Raw genomic sequence first — 21,099 nt, 5'->3', positions numbered from 1 at the left:
CCAGGGAGGCTCCCTGGGGTGGGGGGGGGGGAGCAGGTATGGGTGACTCTCCAGGACCGCCTTCACAGACACTAGCTGGGCAGCGAAGCCTCAGGTGTCAGTAGGCGGGGAGCCTGCCTCCCCGTGTTTCTGGAAGGACGGCACCACCTTCCCTGCAGAGAGTAGGAAACCGACACTGATTTGTCCCCCAGCTCAGGGCCACCCCCCACCTCAGGAAGCCTGTTCTCTGCGCACTTCCCAGGCTAAGTCACGGTCAAGAACTGACTACGGCCTCTGGTTTCCAGCCTTCATTACCGCCCACGGGCCTTCCCTTCTTCCCCTGGGGACTCTGGGCGTGTGTCTGTCCCCTGTGCCTCTCGGTCCCTGGGGACCTCGCCCCTTGTGGATGTGCCTGCGGCTCCTGGTGCCACCTTGTGAGGTCACCAAATCTGCCTGGGTCCCACAACCAGCAAATCTCTGGCTCCTGTACCCCCAGTAGTTCTGGAGTTTCGTCTGACTCCCCCAGAGTCCTTATGTTCCTGGGAACATGGCACGGGTTGGAGGTGAAAATCAGGCAGAGGGCACGAGAAGACCAACAACGCCATCAGGCCCTGCGGCCTTCAGAGATGCTCCCTCCTGGTGCCGCCCCCTCAGACACCACAACACGCTCCCTCTGGGCAAGGTCTTCCCCACCTGTCGCGCTGCCACCAATGCTAGGGGGACCGTTTAGGGACCTATGAAATCCAGTCATGGCGGGGGGTGCTGAGGGCCCTCAAGCAAATGGGATGCACCTGGTGGGGCCAGACAAGCCCGTGTCTGCAGTGGGGACGTAAGGATGTAAGCAGGTCCTCACCCCCAGGACCTAACTGTCCCTCCCCCACCGCCAGAACAAACCCAGTGCCGTGACCAGGTCCGTAACCCACCCCACTCCATCTCCCAGAGGAAGGACGAGCACAAGGGTTTTGGCAAAACGATTTTATTGTTTAAAAAATAAGTGTCACGTCTGACATACAAAAAGTCATTTTAAAAACTTGGTTCTGAATGTGTCTCACGGTCTGAGACATCTTTAAGTGGCCACTATTTCCATAAAAACCAGGGGCAGTTTCTCTTTGCACAAAAAGGCAGGGCACATTCCTGCTGCTTGGCGGAGAGGAGCCTTCGTGCCCGCAGTCTCCCCACCGCACGCGGGACACAGTCCCTCTGGGAACGGAGCCCCCCACGGCACAGAAACCCAGGACCCAGTGTCCCGGTGTGGGACAGAGAGTGCCCGGACACGGCCCAGACTGCATCACGCCCTGGTTCCCGCGCCGGCCCCACACCCCCTCCAGGTCTCTCGCTGGCACCGGACCCACTCGGCCTTCCCGGCTGGAAGCACGCAGCCCTGCACTCCGGGGCAGCGACCGCTCTCGGGCCCAGCGGAGGCCCTGCCGGCTGCGCTCAGCCCTGTTCTTCCAAGAGGAAGGGCCCGGGAGGGTCAGGCGGTCAGGGCAGACCTCAGGGCGGGTGCCCTCGGGGCCCTCGATCAGCGCTAACCCAGGGTCCTGGCCTCTCCCAGTTACGAATCTCATGACGTTTTACGACTGACCTTTCTAGGCTTACGTAGCGGTACAGCTAAAGACCCAAACTGGACAAATTTGGGCCGTGTCTGTTTACACTTCCGCTTTCAAAGCTAACATTCAAATATGCTCCCCTGGGCTCTCGGCCAAAGAAAATGCGTTTCCTCGGCCCTACACCAGAGGGGCAGACAAGGTGCAGAGGCTTCCTTTCGAACACCTGAGAGCAGCACGAGAGGTCCGCGCAAAGACCGGCCTTGGGAATCAACAAGTAAGCAGAAGCACAATTAACCTAGACCTCCGCCCCGTCCAGCCTTCCGGGCAGACACAGAGGCGCGGACACGTCCCGGGAGGGGGCAGGGGATCTGCTTTGCCAACAGATGCGCCCCCGGAAGCCGGCTGGAGAGGAAGTTTCCCCCAAAGGGATCGTTCTCCCCAGCTTGCTAGGATTTCGGAAATGCCTCCTCAAATCTCTCGCTGCCCCTGTCTTGTGCTGGTGACAGCATTACTGAGCTTGCACCTTGCGTAGCAACGGGCCTGGGGCCTCAGGTGCCACGCTCACCCCCCACCACGGGCTGCCGGTGCGGGAGGTGGGAGCGTAGGCCCCGGAGAGGACCTCGGCCACGGCCACGGCCGCGGCAGGTCCTCGGGAACACAAGCTGCTCCCTGGTTCCTGCTCCCCAGGGGAGGGAAGGCAGCTCTAAACGGGGGCGGCGCCCTGCTCTAGCTGACCGGGCGCCAAGAGGCGGGGGATCCAAGACCATGCGGCGCCCACCTTGAGCCCCAGGCCGGCAGCACGAGGCGGACGCCAGACCGCGGGGACTGTGGCTTGGGTGACCCACCGATTGGCAGAGGGAAGACGGCAGGCAGGGCCCTGACCCTCTTCCTCCAGGAGGGGCCACCTGGAGGGTGGCCAGGGGGGCACGGGAGGGGGACAGGCAGCAGAGGCTACAGGTAAGCATGCGGCCGGCCGGCAGCCGGCCTGGCGACACTGGGAGGCGGCCGCCCTCTTAAGGCCCTGGCCCCTCCAGCCTTTGTGTTTCAAAGGGTGAGCGCGTGCGGATGGTGCTAGCCTGCCACCCAGGGCGCCACCAGCCTTTCCTGTGCCTTGCTCCTTCCCGAAAATGCTGCCAGGTAGCGCTCCTTCCGGAACACGCTGCCAGGCAGCTTCTCTCAAGTGGACTGAATTCTGCAGGGTCCCGGGTGCTGAGGACAAAATCGAACTGGATAAAACTGATGCCGAGTCTGCTTATGTGAGGCTGCATATGTTTTTATGGGAACAAATTGTTCCGGAAAACTGAATTGCACGCAACACCCCGCCCTGACACACACACACACACACACACACACACGGTTCTGTGGAAGGTTCTCCCTTTCTCTGTCACACTGTCCTCAGCTCTCTGTGCCAACGGGGAGAGGAGGGACCCAGGCAAAGCAGGAGCGCGCCCTGGGCCCGGGGACACGAGCCTGTGCCTTCGGGAGCACTCCCCTGGAGGAGCGTTCCCAGCCAGGTCACTGGCAGAGCTTGGATTCTGCGGCTAACGGGGGGGGGGGGGGGGGGGGGGGGGGGGGGGGAAGAAGCCGCTGTCTGCAGAGACAAGAAGCAGGGAGGGTCACCGAGACGCGACTATTTTCACGTGCGTTTAGCAGAAACCTTTGCTCCCAGATCAAAATCAGACTCTCAGCCTACAACCACCTGGAAAGTCCCTCAACTCTTTCCCCACAACAAATGGTAATATGCTCGTTCTAGAGATGCTAATTTGACGAGGAGGGGCCCTTCCGCCTCGCCTCGTCCAGGTCGACAGCGACAGCGAGGGCACACGGGCCGCTGACTGCCTCCCCAGGGAGCCGCTCCGGAACCGGACCCGCCGCTCTGGGCAGGAGGGGGCGCCACGGGGCCAGCACCCCTGTGGTCATCAGAGGCCTCCAGCTTCAGTTTCCAAGCCATCAGTAAACAAGGACCCCTCCACTTGCCTCACGGGGTGGCTGACAGGGTAGCAGAGACCGAGCGAGCAAAGCCTGAGTGACGGCTGACTCCCCAGGGAAGGTGTGTTTCTTGCTGAGGATCGGGGTCCAGAGAGGGTGAAGGCCTTCACCCCCCGGGGGCCCGGTTCTGAGAACGGCTCCTTCCCAGCACAGGGACAAGGGAGGGAAAGGGAGACGCAGACGCGGAGTTACTGGCTGTGTCTCCTGGTGGCCTTTGCTGGTGTGATTTTTAAGATGGCACTTGACCGTGGAGAAGAGGATCCTGGGCCCTCTGCCCGCCCCCATCCCGTGCACACAGGTGCAGGGGGGCATTCTGAGGCAGGGCCCTCCTCCAAGCACCGGACGTCCTGGGCTCACCCCCGCACCGACTCACTGTAATTCAGAATGGTGACATCGGAAGCCTGCTGGCCCTACATCCTGGAGGCCTCCGTGGGCACGTGGGGGGCCCTTTCTCTCAGTGCTGCAGCCGCAGAGGACGAAGTTCCCAAGGAACACACGGGCGGTGCTCGGAGCCAGCAGCCCAGGGAGGCAGAACGTGAAAATGGGAAGAAACGCACCCGGGAACTGCTAGGAGGGGCTCCTCTCTGGTCACACGTGGAGAGGGCAGGGATGGCGCGAGAGCGCCCCCATGTGGCCACAGGTGGCACCCGGCCTGCAGCCACCCACGTCCTCTCATGCCCGCTGGCCAGCCAGGTGCCTAAAAGCTAAAATGCCGACCCTCCAGAAAGAGAGACTTCCCGACCCGGCACTGGGGTTCTGCCTCGCCAAGGGGAGCTCTGTTGGTGCGAAGAGAGGTGTCCTGTCTGGACGGGTCACTGGAGGTCAGGGGAATTTTAAGAAGAGAGCCTTCCACATCGAGAGCCCCCCTCCGAGGCACCAGATTCACACGCACGCATCTCAAAGCGAGACCAGAATTCTTTTAAATCCATCGCCTTGAAGAAAGTGTAAACAATCAGAAGTAGAGAAATAGATTTGGCCGGGCTCCTCCTCCCCAAGGAAAGCTCTCTGTGGGCCACCCACACCGGACACAACGTGTGACTTTAAAACAAGACAGCAGTCACAGAAACATCGGTCTCATTCCTTTACAGTCCTGTCTTGGGGGCATGACTCTGCGGGAAGCTGGAATAAAAATTCAATATGTGAGAATATTTTTTAAAAGAATTTCAGACTCACCGCCGTCCCCCTCCCCCGCCCTCCCCCGCCGGAACCTTGGGGGTTTCGGAAAAACAGGCATTACTGACCCGCCGCTAACCAGGCACAGAGCAGCCACCCTCCTCTTAAAGAGAAGCTGCCTATTTCTTTTCCCAGCTCTTTCACAGCGTGTTAGAGGGAGGGGCCGCTGGACAGCAAGTAGGTCGCTCCGTCCGGCATCATCCACTGGGAGGGAGCACAGTCGGCGGGACGCCTGCCCCCTCCCCCCCGCCCCCCGTGGCCCCGCGAACCCGCCATGTCCCCGAGAAGGCCGCAGCTGCCCCACCGAGGGGGCCTGACTCCCGTCTGTTCAGGTCAGGGCACCTGGATGGTGGAGACCGTTTGCACGGGGTCTCTCCCCACATATGATGTGTCACCATCAGAGAAAGACTTAACTGGATCTTTCCTGGTAAGGCACGAGGGTATACTGAGAGTGGAAACGCCCACCGGAAGTCCCCTGCGGTACAGAGGACCCTCATAAGTGAGGGATCCCTGGAATGGCCGAATCATCTCTGCGCACCGTGCATCGCGAAGGGGGCAGGGGGCCGGCTGGAGGAGGGAGAGCAGGCGGGGACCTCCCCTGACGCAGAGAAAGCTGCGACATTTCTGGGACCTTTTAACTTCCTTGTGTTTGGTGCTGTGTAACACTACCATCCTTCACCCCTCTGGGGGGCAGCAGAGAGACCGAGCGATGAGAAAAGACCCCACCATCGTCAGAGTCAGAACCGAGAGGAAGGGAACCCAGAGGGAGCAGGAGAGACAGCCACCAAGAGGCCAGAGCAGAAGGCTAAATGTCAGAGGCTCAGGAAGAAGGGGAGGAGGGGACAGAAGAAACGGGGACTCGGCCAACTCGAGGTCTCCGGACAGTTCCCAGCAACCTGCTCTGCGTGGGCTCTGCACCCGGTGGACACCTGTGTCCCTTCTCTCTACCATCCATAGTCTGTTTCCATGGGAGCCAGCTCAAGGATCACCCCCTCCGGGAAGCCTTCCTGGGTTAACCTAATCACGGCATTCTTGCCGAAGTTGGGAGCCTTCCCCCCTGCCCGGTTCTGTGCTGCTGGTGTTCATGGGGAAAGGCCACAGGTATGCTCTTAAGGTGGATACTTCTCTCCTGAACAGGACCGGAAACTTCTCGAGAGCAGAAACTCCGTTTTTCCCTTGCATCTGTGTCTACCCACCACAACTAGACAGGGACCGTCAAAGGGATTGGGACAGGGACCGTCAAAGGCCGTCCTTTCCTCTCTGGCGGCCTAACCCCGAGGCATCGGGTTCCGGGCAGCCAGGGCAGGTGGCGGGACAGAGGAGAGGGGACGGCACGGGGAGAGCGAGAGCGGGAGTGAGCAGAGGCCACTGGGGCCCTCATCCCAGAAACGCCTCATAGTCCATGTACCAAACCAGCTGGCCGGAACTAGGCAGGACGCCTGAAATGGGCCATTTCTTGGGCTCGTGGCCCACGCGGCTCACCAGCATGGTGATCTCACGCTTCACCCTGCCCATGACCAGGACCGCCACCTTCCTGGCGCGGTTGATGAGGGGCAGGCTGAGGCTCATGCGCTGGAACGGCCTGGAGGGGCTCTCGGTCAGCACGACCAGCTGCTCGCCGTCCAGGCCGCTGGGCGACTGCGGGAAGAGGGAGGCCGTGTGCCCGTCCGCGCCCATGCCCAGCAGCACCAGGTCGAAGCTGCTGTTGGCCACCAGGGCCGAGATCTCGCTGGCGTACGTCTGGGCGCCCTGGTCCTCCTCGGCGCACAGCCGCTGGTGCAGATGCACGGGCATGGGGTGAATGTTGTAGTAGGGGACCCTGACGTGCTGGAGCAGGTGGGTCTGCAGGTGCTGGAAGTTGGACTCGGGGTCCCAGAGCGGGACGCAGCGCTCGTCCACCAGCCACAGGTGCGTGTGGGCCCAGGGGAAGCCGTAGTGCCTGGTGGCCAGCTGCTGGAACAGGGGCACGGGGCTCGAGCCGCCGGACAGCGCCAGGTGGAACGTGCCAAAGCGCCGCACGGCCCGCACGGCCGTGGCCTCGATGTCGTCGGCCAGCTTCGCGATCAGCTCCTCGGGCCAGGCCGAGATCAGCGGGCTCTCTCGGTACTTGGCCTTGAGAACCTGGAAGCCGCTGGGCATCGGCGCGGGGCCGGGCCCCGGCACCAGCCGCTCCGGCTGCCGCTGCGAGAAGCACAGCTGGGCGCCGCCGAACTCGAAGTCCAACAGGTGCCCGTTCTCAGCGCCTCCCGGGTAGAGGCGCGGGACCTCGTGGGCCAGGCTGTCCAGCAGGGGGGTCCAGAAGCCCCAGGAGGCCAGCAGGTTCTCCGTGGTGACGAAGGAGTCCTTTCGGCCGTGGAAGATGCGAGATATGAGGACGGAGTAGGCGTCCTGCTCCCTCACGGGGCGGTAGGCGTAGAAATCGGACAGCGGGCGGCCGAAGAGGCGGAGCCCCGGCCGGGCCCCCAGCTCCTTCCAGCTCTCGGAGGGCAGGGAGGGCCTGAACAGGTTCCGACTGACCAGCACGGCAGGGCTGCCCAGCTCACCGTGTCCGATGTAGAAGACGATCTGCCGAGGGAGGCACTGGCTCTGGTCGGCGACCCAGCGCTCGTCGTTCTGGACACAGTAAGCCTGGTTCCTGAACAAGATGCGAACGTAGCCCACTCTCTCGTCCAAGGCTTTGCCGGACATCAGGATGAAAGGGACGCCCTCCCAGCGAAGGTTGTCCATGTGAACGAGGACGCCTGAGGTGACAGGGGACGGCAGGGCTCACGCTCTGGCACAGAGAACCGAGGACTTCCCGGGGCGCCGGCCTTCCCTTCCTCACCTCCGCCAGCCCTTCTCCTTGCTGCCCCCTCCTGCAGGCAGCCTGTGGAGCACCCGTGACCTTGCTATGTCCACCCTTTCCAGCATCTTCTCCTGCCAGCCAGCGCTCGAAACGCAGCCTCTGGGCCACCTCGGACTCCCGCCTCCGTGAGTGAGGTACCTTAGAGTCCCAGTCCCCCTGAGAGACAACCAAAGTCTCACGGTGGGGGCGAAGTCGGGCCAACCCCGACTCCTGCCGGGAAGGAACGCTTCCCTCCAGTCCGCAGAGCACCCGGGCGTACCTGAGGCAGGGTGGTGTGCGGGTAAAGGGGCCTGCAGGGCGCCGTCACGGCCGTAAGAACCAGAAGCTGAGCGTGCTCCCGACTTGTGTTCCTAGCCTGGTTTTCCCAAGTCCTCTCTCTGCACGACCCTGGGCAAGTCTGTGCCACCCTCACCGAGCCTCTCATTTCCTGACCTTTAAATGGGGATGATAATCGTACCTGCCTTGCGGGTTTGTGCGTGCGAGGATTTAACGAGGTAACGTACAAAAAGTGCCTGGCACGTCGTAAGTGCCCAATAAACAGCCACTGCTCTCGTAGTGGAGTTTACTGCCCGCAGCATTAGGGAGCCAGCCCTCTCCAGGAACGCCCTGGGCCCGTGGAACTGTCCACGGGACGTCGCCGGTGGACATCTGTCTGAGCCGCAGGGTGGCTGCCTGCTGGAGGGGGCCCGGGCTGGGCCCGGACACAACCGCAGCCTCACTGGGGGGCTAGATGTAAGGGGGGGCCAGGTCTGAACCCGGCTCAGAGAGCCCTGCGGGTGTGTGTGGACGTGGCCCGAACCGAGATGACTACCGGGTGCCCTACCCCCGCATGGACCCAACAGGTGACCTACCGCTTTAAGATGGGGGAGGCCGGAGAGGCAAAGGAATCTCCTCCTTGCCGACAAGCACCCTCGTGAACACCCCACCCGAGGTCCCTTCCAACCCAAAGCGAAGCGTGTTGGAGCCTGGAAAGCTGCCCCCGGCGGCGGCTGCCCACGCCCAGCCCCCGAGCCCACCTGCGAAGGTCGGCGTCAGGCTGCGGAAGCTGTCCGGCTTCTGCTGCTCTCTGCGCACCTGCTCGCTGTATGCCTGGTACTGGCCCAGGACGGCGCTGCCCTTCTGCAGGCCCCGCAGAGCCCGGAAGGCCCGGAGCTTGTGCTGGAGCACAGACTCTGAGCTGCTGATGTTGTGGGGCAGCTCCATGGCCACGAGGGTGAGGACCTCGGTCAGGTGGTTCTGGAGCACGTCGCGAATGACGCCGTACTCCTCGTAGAAGCTGGTGCGGCCTGTACAGCAGAGACGAATCAGAGGCTGTAAGGAACAGTCAGCGGGGCGCCCGGTGATGGGGGCGGGGGGGGGGGCTTAGTCGGCTGAGCGTCCGACTCTTTGTTTCAGCTTAGGTCACACCCTCACAGGGATCGGGCCCCGCGATGGGCTGTGCACTGGCAGTGTGGAGCCTGCTTGGGATTCTCTGTCTTCCTCTCTCTCCACCCCTTCCCCACTCATGCTCACTCTCTCTCTCAAAATGAATAAACTTAAAAAAAAAAAAAAAAGAGGGCAACGTGCCAGACTTCCCCAAGGCACACCTGGCCCCCTGCCCCTGCCGCCTGCCCCTGCCGTCTTCATCCCCCAGTCCGTAGAACTTCCAAACATGACTTTATGTCAGAGCAAATCTCAATTAAGAGAAGGAAAGAGGGTGTCTCTGAACACTCTAAGTGAAGCTGTCAAACCTTTGGGCCTTCCCGGGAATCTGCACGGGGAAGGGTCTGGTCCCGGAGAAGGCCAGACTGCATTTACCTGCAGATCTGTGGCCGGACTCCCGACCCTCCCCAGGCGTCAGCTGGGAGGGAGGTCTGGCCCCGCAGGAGGCTGCAGCATCGAGGCGAGCGCCTGGGCTCTGGGCTCTGGCTGCCACCTGCTAGCATGGTCCTGGGCATTACCCGATTCCTGGGTCTGTCCCTGCATCCCGCCATTAAGTGGGGCTAACAGGTGCCACCCCGTTACCAAGGGCACAAATGTGCCAGGCAGGGTGCAGGGGCCGAGGAGGTCCCTGTCCTCAGCTTTCAGTGGGAGGGAGGAAAAAATAAGTCAACGAAGGAATTACAGACAGAGAGTCAGAAGAGGGCAAAGGGCGGGTCCTCTGAGGGCAGGAGAGTTAGCACTGCCCAAAGCAGGGAAAGACTGGCGAGGAAGCCTTCGGGCGCAGACAGCCCGAGGCGGGAAAGAGCTCGGCTGGGAGGGCCTAACGGAAGGTGAGCAAGACGGAGAGGCCAGGAGGGCAGGGGCTGGTGGCACGTGGGTCTACATTCAGAGGAAGCCAGTGGGGAGACTGATGCAGGAAGAGACAAGATCCTGGCCCACTGCGGGGAGAACGGTGCAGGCCAAGGAGGCCAAGGAGGAGGCTGTGCGGTTGCCCCAGCGGAAAGGCAACCAGGCCGGGGCTGATGTAGCAGCAGAGGAGCCGGAGGGAGTGGACGATCTGTTCTGGGGGCAGAAGTGACGGGACCTGCTGACCGCTGGGGGCAGGCACAAGAGAACTACTAGGTTTGGGGACTGAGCCAAGGATGGGCAGCGGTAGGGGGCCACGGGGAGAGGAACAGTCTGGCGGAGGGGAAGCCATGAGTTCCCCTGGGTGTGTTGAAGACTAAGACATCCAGGGGAGGACGCCGAGTTGTCAGGTGGACAGGGTGACAGTGAGGGTGAAGGAGAGCGACACAGACAACACCGAGCACAGAGCCCCGCGGCGGCAGCCCCCCGCCTGCCCACAGGCTCCCGAGGGGCAGCGCCCACGATTATCCCTGTTCCACGCTGGAGGGAAGAGCCAGCCGTCTAGGGCTCGTCCCAGCACAGTCGGGAGCCGGCCGAGCCCACGGTCGACTCCACAATATCCTCCGGACGCAGCACGAGGTCTGATTATCGGTGCCTCGGATACACACAACCCAACAGGCGTAGAGCTTCGGATTCAAATGCACAACCCCTCACACGGCATGGTTCATATTCCGCCGACCGGCCAACGCCCAGGCCGTTTCAGAGCCTTGGACAGAGAGAGTCTGCCATCACGGCAGGAGGGGCAATCGTCCGTCAAAGGCTTTGTGTGAATCATCTAGAACTCAGGATTGCTTCTTTTGCCTGGCAACTCCTAATGCCCTACAAGTCTCGGCTTCTGGAGGGTTGTACTGACCCCTTGGCCTGCACCCCCGGGGGTGTCCGGGGGCCCTGTCTTCCGCAAGCCCCGCTGACTGCCTCAGTGTCCGTCCGTCTCTCCCCCTGCCACGCACAGGAGCTCCCGCAGAGTAGGCGCCGCACCTGTCCGCCCACTGCTGCTGGCCCCGCACCCGACACGGCCCCGCAGCTGCACCCACGGAACACCGGGCAGCAGAGAAAACGGACATCTACACGTCATCACGAATCAATCGCAAAAGTATCACATCAAGAGGAAGAAACAGGATTGCTTTGATAAAATAAAAATTTTGAAAACAGGATAGGAAACGACTAGTATAAACACGTCAACAAACGAAAAGTACGGTTGGAAGTCAGAAATTCAACGGATGGGTTTTATGGATAAGAAACATCTGAAAAGAGTCAGTCATGAGAAGACAGATCTGACAAGACTATCCTGGGTGCAGGATAAAGGGGCAGAAAGACCCACACTCACACACAATCACACACACACACACACACACATGCACACGGTATGCCTCTCCTTCAGGATGAAACAATATATTGTTTACGGAATCAGACTTACCCACAAACAACGAAGACAGTAACCTACCCCAGATCTGGAATAGTGAAGGGGAGGAAATGGGACAGAATTTGGGGAAAGACACAATAAAGCTCTTTTTAAAAACAGGGTGCCTGGGTGGCTCAGTCGGCTAAGCGGCCGACTTCAGCTCAGGTCATGATCTCAGGGTTTGTGAGTTCAAGCCCCATATCAGCCTGCTTGGGATTCTCTCTCCCTCTCTCTCTGCCCCCCCCCCCACTTGTGCTCTCTCTCTCTGGGTAAATAAACTTAAAAAAATTTTTTAAATGGTTTGGTTGGGGGGCGCCTAGGTGGCTCAGTTGGTTAAGTATCTGACTTCAGCTCAGGTCACGATCTCATGGTTTGTGGGTTCGAGCCCCATGTCAGGCTCTGTGCTGACAGCTCGGAACCCGGAGCTTGCTCCAGATCCTGTGTCTCCCTCTCTCTCTGCCCCTCCCCTGCTCGCTCTCCCTCTCTTTCAAAAATAAATAAATAAACTTTTGAAAAAACGGCTTGGTGGGTACACTCGATGTGTTATATCGTAGTTCTTACACGTCCTACATATATTTAGTATGAATTCTTTTTGATCTAGTTAATATTTAATTCAAACAAGCAAAAAGAGTGGCCCCTAATTCAGACCTGGCTGGCCCCGCACGCTCCCTCACAGGGGCCACCCAGGGTCCTCGGCACCAGTCCTGAGCCACCTGCCCCAACCAGGCTCGTGGCGCGTGCTCCTGCCAGCTGGGCGGCGAGGAGGGCCAGGCCATGACTGGCGGAACGTGCCCTGAATTCAGCCCAATGTGCCACGCCCGACGGAGCACCCGTGTCGCGGGGCAAGAAATGGACCCAGGAGCCTGCTGGCCAGAAGGCACCTCTGTCCTCAGGGGCAGGAGTCTGACTCTTGCTCTCGGCCAGAACTTGAGGGTGCAACCCCGGCCACGCTAAGCCCTGAAAGAGTGGGAGACTCCAGCCCAGCTGTGCCAACCGAAATGCCCAAAGTGCCCCCCCGCTGAAACGGTGCCTGAGCTCCTCCAGCCCCACAGGGCTCTGGTCTTCAAAGTTCTTACGATACGGCTGAGAAGAAGGACATCAAGAACAGATAATAACTATATAATAACAGTGTTCATCAGTCCCTTTACTCCTCACAATACTGATATATAAGCAGGTCTTACTTTTAAAATACAAGTTTTAAGGGACACGTGGGTGGCTCAGTCAGTTGAGCGTCCGACTTCGGGCTCAGGTCGTGATCTCGCAGCTCGTGAGTTCGAGCCCCACACAGGGCGCTCTGCGGTCAGCGCAGAGCCCGCTTCGAATCCTGTGTCCCCCTCTCTCTCTGCCCTTCCCGCACTTGCGCTCTCCCAAAAATAAATACACATTTTTTAAAAAATACACGTTTTAATTTTAAAAATACAAGGAAACGAAGGTTCAGAGAAGTCAGGTAACTCGTCCAAGGCCACAGAGCTGACAAAGAGGTAAAAATGCGATCAGACTTGGGCAGTTAGCTCCAGAGCCCGCAATTCTTACCACGCAAACACCTCCTTTTTAACTTCCTACCACTCCCAGTTTTTAACAACCATACAAGTGAACGTGCAACTCGGGAGGGGGCTGAATGGCATGAGCACCAGCGGATTTCAGGAGTGGAGCGGAGGAAGCCACCTGAGCTGGGCTCTGGAAGCATGGATCTAGGTCAAAGGTCAGGGACCCGATGCCTGCTGGGGCCGGGCCACGGAGGCCCCAACACACGGTTCATACGACAACGTAAGCCCGCCCTGGCAGAAGCAGCCAGTCTGTGACTCGGAACAGCAGACATCGAGCGAGAGCAGACAGAAAGGGCCTTGGACGCTAGACTGGGAGGTCTGAGGAGCTATTAAAAGTTCCTGACCACAACCAGTTAAGCAGAATCACCGTAGGCTCCACCAATTTTACTCCTACGTGTGCACCCAAGAGCAGTGAAAACACGCGCCCACACAAACACTTGTACGCGGACGTTCACGGCAGCATTATTACAATCGCCGAGAAGAGGAAGCCACCCAAACGTCCATCCACCGATGGATATGTAAAATTTTATCATTCACGATAAAAAAGAAATGAAGTCTCGGTACACGCTGCAACATGGCTGCACCTTGAAAACACGTCACCCGGAGAAAGAAGCTAAACACGAAAGGCCACCCGTTGTGTGGTTCCATTTATACGAAACGTCCAGAAGAGGCAGCTCCGTAGACACGGAAAGCAGATTCGTGACCGCGTGGGGTAGGGGCATGTGGATGAGGATAAGGGGCACAGGGGTTCTTTGGGGGGTGGAAAATGCTTTCAAATTGACAAATCCACTGCCCTGGATCCTTTAAATGGGTGCATTGTCATATGTGAATTGTATGTCAAATACGACTCTTTCAAATAGTGTCAGAGCAGGAAGGAGAACCGTAACAGAGGTGCTGTGGGACAATCAGGCCGTCTCCGGTCTAGCTGCAAGACAAACTTTCAGGGAAGGGGACTGGTCCGACAAGGCAGCGTTCGGGGCAGTTAAGGGAAGGAAGCAGGGCTAGGGCAAATGACGTAACGGGAAAGACAAAGACGTTATTCGGGGGAGGAGCACATGCTTCATGGTGACTGGCTCTGGAGTGTGGTCCGTGGAGCCAGGAGGTACGGGTTCGAACACCTGTTCTGCCATCTTTCAGCCCTGCAGCCCCACGAGAGCCGCTCTGTCTCACACATAAAAGAGGGACAGTCCCATCCCTCCCTCGCAGGGCTGCTGCGAGCATTAACGAGTCAACACATCTACGAGGCTTGGAACGGAGCCCAGCACGCGGGAAGTGCCGGGAGATACCGGCTAGTATTTTTATTATTATAGGAGCTGCAAAAGAAGGACCAGCAGCTGGCAACGCAGAGAACAGTCACCATTTGGAGATAAAGAAGTTAGACAACGCAAGTGGTGTTTCCTGAGAAAAGTTCGATGGCGGTTTAAGTTCTGAATCTGCTGAGTCTGAAAGTGGTGACATTTGGTGCACATATCAAGAAGACAGCTAGAGGTTTAAGACTAGAGCTTGGGTAGGCAATGAGTGCCAGAGACATATTGGATTTCATCAAGCCCAAAATGCCGACGATGGCAAGAGCATCACGGTTTTACTACCGCTGAGAAGCAGAGACGGGCTGCCAACCACGTCAGCTATGGTGCCCCATCAACGGTGAATGCAACTTCAGAGATGTTCAAATATTCAAAAAAAAAAAAAAAATGTGCGCCCTGCAATCAATGCATTACAGATTTAAGAGTATAAAGAGGATAGTTAAAGCTTGGAGAACAGATGAATTTTTGATGGAGGGAACACAGCAGAGTCCTTCAAGGGCCCTGTTATCTGTTTACCATTCATTAGTTTAGCAAATCCCTAAGTAGCCCTCTTCCTATTTTTATCCTCTCTCAAGGCCGGGGAGAATGCACTTCACAGGTTTACTACCCGCTGTGTAAAAGAGAGCTTCCTTTATTCCTTAATTTCAAGCTTCAGGGGCGGCCGTGTTTAGCACAGCCCGGAGACTTGCAGCCCCTCCCGGTTAAGCTCTGCCTTTTCAGAACCGCCTTTCCGGGACAGACCACACAGCCGACCGCAGGACAGGGGTCCAGCCGGGGCACCAGCTCCCCTGCGGATGCCAACCACTCCGGTTTTCCACCAGTTACTGTGGACTGATTCTTCCTGAAAACGATCTCTATTCACTCCTGGTATCCTTTCCTAGATCAAAAGTTGAGGGTTAAAAACCCACTGGTGTCTGAATAAGGACACAAAAAAGCTCAACCGGGTTGGACAACTAGGACCAGGACCACAAACCTGGCTTCCAAACGGCTCAAGGCCAGCGCTACCCAGGATCACAAGGTCACAAGCACGGGAGGCCCACCGCTTTGCCCCTTAGCCGGGCTACCCCTCAGACCCTCGGGGGGCAGCATCCCACGGCAGGCAAGACAAGCTGAGTCCCATGTGCTTCAAAAGCTCCCACAGACCCACCACACCGGCGAGGACAGGAGGGATATCGGCACCAATGCAGGCAAAGCTGTAGGAACACGAGGTACGAACACCACTGTTGGATACGTTCTAGAAAACGGTCTCATGAGATGTAATGAGCTGTAACGTAGTTTCCACCATTTGGCTAGTAATTCCACTTCAGAAGTACACTCAAAGGAAAAAATATTTTTTTTAAGGCTCACAAGTGTTCTAGGATGACGGCGGTCAAACAATTTTGTGAATAAATTAAAAGCTACTGAATTGTACACTTTAAAAGGGTAAATTTTATAATATATGAATTATATCTTAATTTTTAAAGCCTGCAAAGTACTATTTAAAATAGCAAAAAGGGGGCGCCTGGGTGGCTCAGTCGGTGAGGCATCCAACTTCAGCTCAGGTCATGATCTCACGGTCCGTGGGTTCGAGCCCCGCGTCGGGCTCTGTGCTGACGGCTCGGAGCCTGGAGCCTGCTTCAGATTCTGGGTCTCCCTCTCTCTCTGCCCCTCCCTTGCTTGCACTGTGTGTGTGTGTGTGTGTGTGTGTGTGTGTGTGTGTGTGTGTGTGTCTCAAAAATAAAGAAATGTTAAAAAAATTAAAAGTAAAAGTAAATAAATAAAATAGCAAAAAGTGAAATGCCTAAGAACACAGCAATCCATATTCTGTGACAGAAACCGAAATTTCACAGAAATAGTAACTACAAGGTATACACTCTACAGATTGTTGACAGGTGGAAGCTGAAACACATGTTCACATCCATATGTGAGAGAGAGATGAACCAGGCGAAGGCTGGACGTAAAGGAGCATCATAGACCAACTACGGGTGTTCGCGTAACCCGGCACGAGTCACGTGCGAGTCCCAGGGAGCCCCAGAGAGAGAGGCAGCTTCCTCTCCTTGACGACTTGCAAGGAGAGCAGCATTTCCACTGGTAAAGCATTTCCATGTATGTGATTTCATTTAAGCCTCCAAACAACCCCAAGAGAGAGGCAACAGAGATCGTCATTGTCATTCAGAGACGTGCTGAGGATCGCACCCTTCAGAACGGGGACCGCAATCCCCCTCCCCGCTGCCTCCACGCTGCGGGAGATCCACATTTTCCCGGGAAAACACAGATTTAAGAACCACAAAACTGAAAGCTAGCCGTGATCCCCACCCGTACCTTCAGGGAGAACTAAAAATAAAGAGGAGGGAGGGCCAAGGAGAGAGCAGGTCTGCCGGCGCTCTCCCCGGTCAGGAGGCCTGCCAGCCGCCCTGAGCTCACCTTGCAGACGGCCCTGCAGAAAGGGGGGCCCGGGGCCGGAGGGCAGGACAGCTGGTGCGCACCTGGGAGGACCCAGGCTGCCTCGGTCCCTGCGTGAGGGGCACTGAATGGCCACTCCAACCCTCAGAGGTCAGCGTGCCCTGTGCTCCTTCCCCGGTGTGGGAACGGGGGGTTGGGACCCTCCCCGCCAGGGGCAGTTACAGCACCCTCGAGAAGTGTCCCTCTTTCTGCCCGCCTGGGTGGCTCCATCAGTTCAGCGTCTGACTCTTGATTTCGGCTCAGGTCATGATCTCACGGTTCGTGGGATCGAGCCCCACGTGGGGCTCTGAGCTGACAGAGCAGAGCCTGCTTGGGATTCTCCCTCTCTCTCTGCCCCTCCCCTGCTTGCTTTCTCTCTCAAAATAAATAATCTTAAAATAAATAAATAAATAAACACATACATACATCTATACATCCATCCATCCATACATAAATAAAAACAAAAGAAAAGAAAAGAAAAGAAAAGAAAAGAAAAGAAAAGAAAAGAAAAGAAAAGAAAAGCCTTCCACCAAGAGGGGAAAGCAGGGCAGCAGAGGGGCGCGGAGATGCCCTGAGCACATCCTGGCAATAAGGCCAACTGCCGAGGGCCCGCACGGACTGCGCCACAGGCACAGGGGTGAGAAGCTTGGGTTCTGAGGTGCCACAGAACTTGGATCCCATCCCGGCGCCCCCAGAATAAAGGGCAGCCCAGCCTGGACAGCTGTCCCTCGGGCCATCAATGATGCAGCCCTCCCCTCAGAAGAGCCTCCCGGCGGCCACCATGAGGGCCAGCAGGGGTCATCTCCACACAGCCAAGGTCACTCCTTGTATAGCCCATGGTGCTGCTTCAGGAGATCCGGCCCCCCAGGCTTTCTGTGGCTCTGAGGGGGCGGGGCACCTTGGGTGCGACTGGGGAGGGGGCCCTGGGGCCAGGGAAGGAAGTGCTTTTCCTCTCTTCCTCCCCTTCTCACTCTCTCCCTCCTGCCTGTGCGGCAGCCTTCACACTGCAGCAGACTCCTCTGGGCCAGAGGCTGCAGCAGGGAAGGAGAGAGCCACTCAAGGGCCAAGGAGAGAGGGAGCTGGGGAAGCCAGCCTCAACCACTCGGATGACTGGACTGGGGCCCAGCGGCGGGGGAGGGGCGGGGACGGGACATCCAAACGACCTTGCCACTCAGAAGTCCCTTTCCAGGGCCCAGGCCCGGCGTGCAGCCCCCTCCCTTTGCGGCACTCGAATGGCAGTGTAGCCTGCCATCCCTGAGGGTCCCGGAGCTGGGCCACCCTGGAGGCTCCCCACGCCGCACAGCTGAAGCGGCACCTGCCCCCCGCGACGGGAGACCGCCACTGCACTTTGGCCTTCTGAAGCCTGACGCCGACTGCTGCGCTCTGAATCCCACCTTGGAAGCTCCCAGGCCGCCCTCAGTCCCACCGTAGCAGCTGGCCGGCCACCCACGAGGACCCACAGCAAGGCACGGTGACCTCCAGTAGGAGGCCAGCCCCTCCCCCTGCCCGCTTCCCATCCCAACTGTGGAAGGCACGGCCAAGGCCCAGATGTGCTGGCCACGGGACTCACTGGCCACAGGGGCACAGCCTCGGGGCCCACGTCTCCTGTCCTCTCTCTCCAGCCTGAACTAGTGCGACGGGCGACTGGTGGGCGGACAGGCCGACCAGGGAGATCCAACCCCCAGGATGGCATCTCCGATGAGGACGGGGCAGGCCACACCCTTACGGGTTAGAGCCCCTGGGGGGGCGGGTATAGAATCCCCCCTCCCCCCACCCCCGCCCCAGTTGCCTGCCCTGCCCTGTGTCTCTGCGCTTCTGGGCTGAAGGCACAGGGCCCAGCTAAGGGCAAAAGCCTTGTGCTCCGGGGCGTGGCAGCAGCACACCCCCTTCCCCTCCGAATCCACGTCCCGAGGCTGCTGGGCCTGGGCCTTGGTCCCACGCGGCAGCCTTGATGGCAGGGCCACCGTGCCCACCCTCCTGGGCCGCGGCTGTCTGGTACTGTCCGAACCTAGATTCTCCCTGCCTCCGGCCGTGCTTTGGCAAACAGTCCTGCCCGGGCCTCTGTCTGCCTTTGTGCCTTGCCTTCTCTTTTCCTTTCTCCAAAACCCAAAAGTATCTTTACTGGGTAAGCAGGCCTTCAGTCTGCTCAGCCCCTGGCTCCCTAGGGATCCCGCAAAGAGACCTGCAAGTGACATCAGGTATCGAAAGGGAAATGCGGTGGAAGGTTGGAAGGGATACGGGGCGATGGTGCCAGCTGGTAACCCCAGCCATCACCGCTCCTCCCCAGAGCAGGGTGGGCACAGGAAGGGGCCGCCAGAAGCGGGGGAGGCGTCCCGGTGTCCCGGCCCTGCCGGTGGCTGAGCCAAGTCTGGGCAGAGGCTGGTGCTGGGCTGCAGAAGGTGACGGCGGCACCCTGTCACCATCCCACGCCCTCAGCACCAGATCTGAAGTTCAGCTCTCTGCCGGTGAAGCAGGAGCCGGGCCCAGCCCGCACCCCCACGAGCGCGGCGGACACACAGCGGCACAAGGAGGTAACCCACAGCCTGAGCCCCTGCTGAGGACAGAACGGGAAATAACGGAAATGCTGGGGCGGGTTCCCGAGGCCCACGAAGGCTCAATGCGGCGGGGAGAGGGTCAGTGTCCTGACAGGGGCTCCGGAATGGAGAAACCCAGCTCCGCTCGAGGACGGCAATGCCCTCAGAGGCTGGGTTCACGGGGCCCTGCCCGACTGCCCCAGCCCGGCACCCCCGCTCCTGCCCGCCTCCCACGGCACTGTCGGCCTGCATCAGTCATTTTGGAGTCTGTCCTAATAGACCCTCTCCCCCCAGCGAGAGGTGTCGGGGGGGCAGAGGCTGTGCCTCATTGCCCTCCGTATGGCCATGGCCCTCACACGGAGCCTCCAGCACCAGATACATGTTTGAAGAGGAAAGGAGGGAAGCTGGAGAGAGTAACCAAGGGAAGGAGAAAGGAAAAGAGAAACAGGCAAACAGGAGACAGACCTCCTGGACCCCCAGCCAGGCCCGAGGGGTCTGCCCTCCTCTCTGCCCAGGGGCACACCATGGGCCGAGGACAGTGGCCTCGGCCCCGCAGACAGCAGCCAGCGGGATGAGCTAGACGCACTGCTACGGAGCCTGGGTGCCAAAGCCAGACCTCTCACCCCAAGGACCCGGCCCCACCGCTTCCTGCCGCGTGACCTTGGGCACATCACCAAACCGCATCCGTACGTGGAAGCTAATAATAGGACCCACCTCAGATGGCCACTGGGGGGACGGACACAAGAAGAATTAGCTTTTATGGTCTTGGCTGAGAACCACTGCTCTGACCATAATACAGTCAAGGCTCAAAAAAGTGGAGGGAGTCACAGAAGGCCAGCACTCCGCAGAGCCTCAGCAGCGGTCTTCTATACGGCCCGCCCATCTCACAGCTGAGGGGAGTGATGTGCTGAGGTCACCCAGCAGAGACAGGCCAGAGGCTCCCCGGTCAACGCTGCTCATTCATTATTCGTTCAGCGCTTGTGACGTGCACGCCAGGAGCCTGAAAGGAGGCACCTGACCCCCTCGGTCCGGTGGGAGAGGCACACCCGGACAGGACACAGAACAGACTGGAGGGCGGACCAAGGAGGCACGTGGTGCTCCGAGGGCGTGAGGGGAATGGAGCTCGTCAAGAAGGCCCCCTGAGAAAGTGACGGCCGAGCTGGGAAGGAACAGGAGGGACGGGAGGCGAGGAGGAGGTGAGGAGAAGCATCTGGGCAGAGGGCGCCACCGGTACCAGCCCTGGGGCAGCTCTGATGGGCCCCACCACACCCACGTAAGGTCTTGGCCACATAAGGCCAAGTTTACTCACCCAGCCTGCGTTCCCTAAGGGCAGCGAGGCCCAGGCGGGCTCTGCCCTGGGGATTAGCACAGGCCAGAGCTGGGCCACAGCAGGCCCCGCAGGAACACCACATATACCGGCGGAAACTTCCCTCCGAGAAGCACCAGCCGGGGCGCAGAGGCTGGGCAGATCCCCCGGCCCTCCCATCTCACCGGGCACAGGGCCGGCGGAAGCCGGGGAGCCACGGAGCGCGGGGGCCATTCACTCACCCTCGGCATCCACAGTCTCCTTCATGATGATCTCCACCCGCTCCACATGGTGCCGGCTCCAGAGGCCATCCAAGGCCTTGCGGTTCTGGTCTCGGAAAGGCAGGATCTGAGCCACGGCCTGCCGGGAAAGGAGGCCAGTTGGGCGCTGGTTCTCAGGGTGAAGAAGGAATCCTGACTCCCAGAAAGGGCCCACGCTTCTCTACCCTCTGCTCGGAGGAGACGCTCCCAGGATGCAACAGTCCCTGGGCTTTGGGGCCTCACAGCTCCACGCGCACTCCAAAAACTTGTAAGTGACCTCCGCAGGGTTACCTGCTTTTTATTTTGAGAGGAAAAAAGTACTGCAGATTATTTATCTTCTATGACCATCGACTTTTAATAAAAGAAAGAGATCTTTTCACCACTAAAAATGGAGCAAGAAAAGCTTTAGATTGAATGCATTCAGTATTCTTTTCTCATTTTCCCAGGAACAGGTGAAAACC

The 21,099-nt window shown here is 59.0% G+C and overlaps 1 protein-coding gene across 5 annotated transcripts in view; it reads right to left on the bottom strand.

Moving 5' to 3' along the window:
- Nucleotides 1-1,315: 1,315 nt before the first annotated feature.
- H6PD (hexose-6-phosphate dehydrogenase/glucose 1-dehydrogenase) overlaps nt 1,316-21,099 on the bottom strand; it is a 30,504-nt gene continuing 10,720 nt past the window's right edge. For all 5 annotated transcript variants that reach the window (XM_030327884.2, XM_030327885.1, XM_030327886.1 and 2 more), the window contains 3 exons: nt 20,621-20,738; nt 8,553-8,822; nt 1,316-7,432 (listed from right to left, as the gene is read on the bottom strand). In XM_030327884.2, the coding sequence (XP_030183744.1) occupies nt 6,069-7,432; nt 8,553-8,822; nt 20,621-20,738 (1,752 nt within the window). In that variant the 3' untranslated portion in view covers nt 1,316-6,068. The remainder of the gene's footprint in view (nt 7,433-8,552; nt 8,823-20,620; nt 20,739-21,099) is intronic.

Source organism: Lynx canadensis, chromosome C1, assembly GCF_007474595.2.
Source record: "Lynx canadensis isolate LIC74 chromosome C1, mLynCan4.pri.v2, whole genome shotgun sequence".
In the NCBI taxonomy this organism is placed as follows: domain Eukaryota; kingdom Metazoa; phylum Chordata; class Mammalia; order Carnivora; family Felidae; genus Lynx; species Lynx canadensis.
The sequence above is the reverse complement of the archived record's forward strand: the minus strand, read 5'-3'. Positions and strand labels throughout refer to the sequence as shown.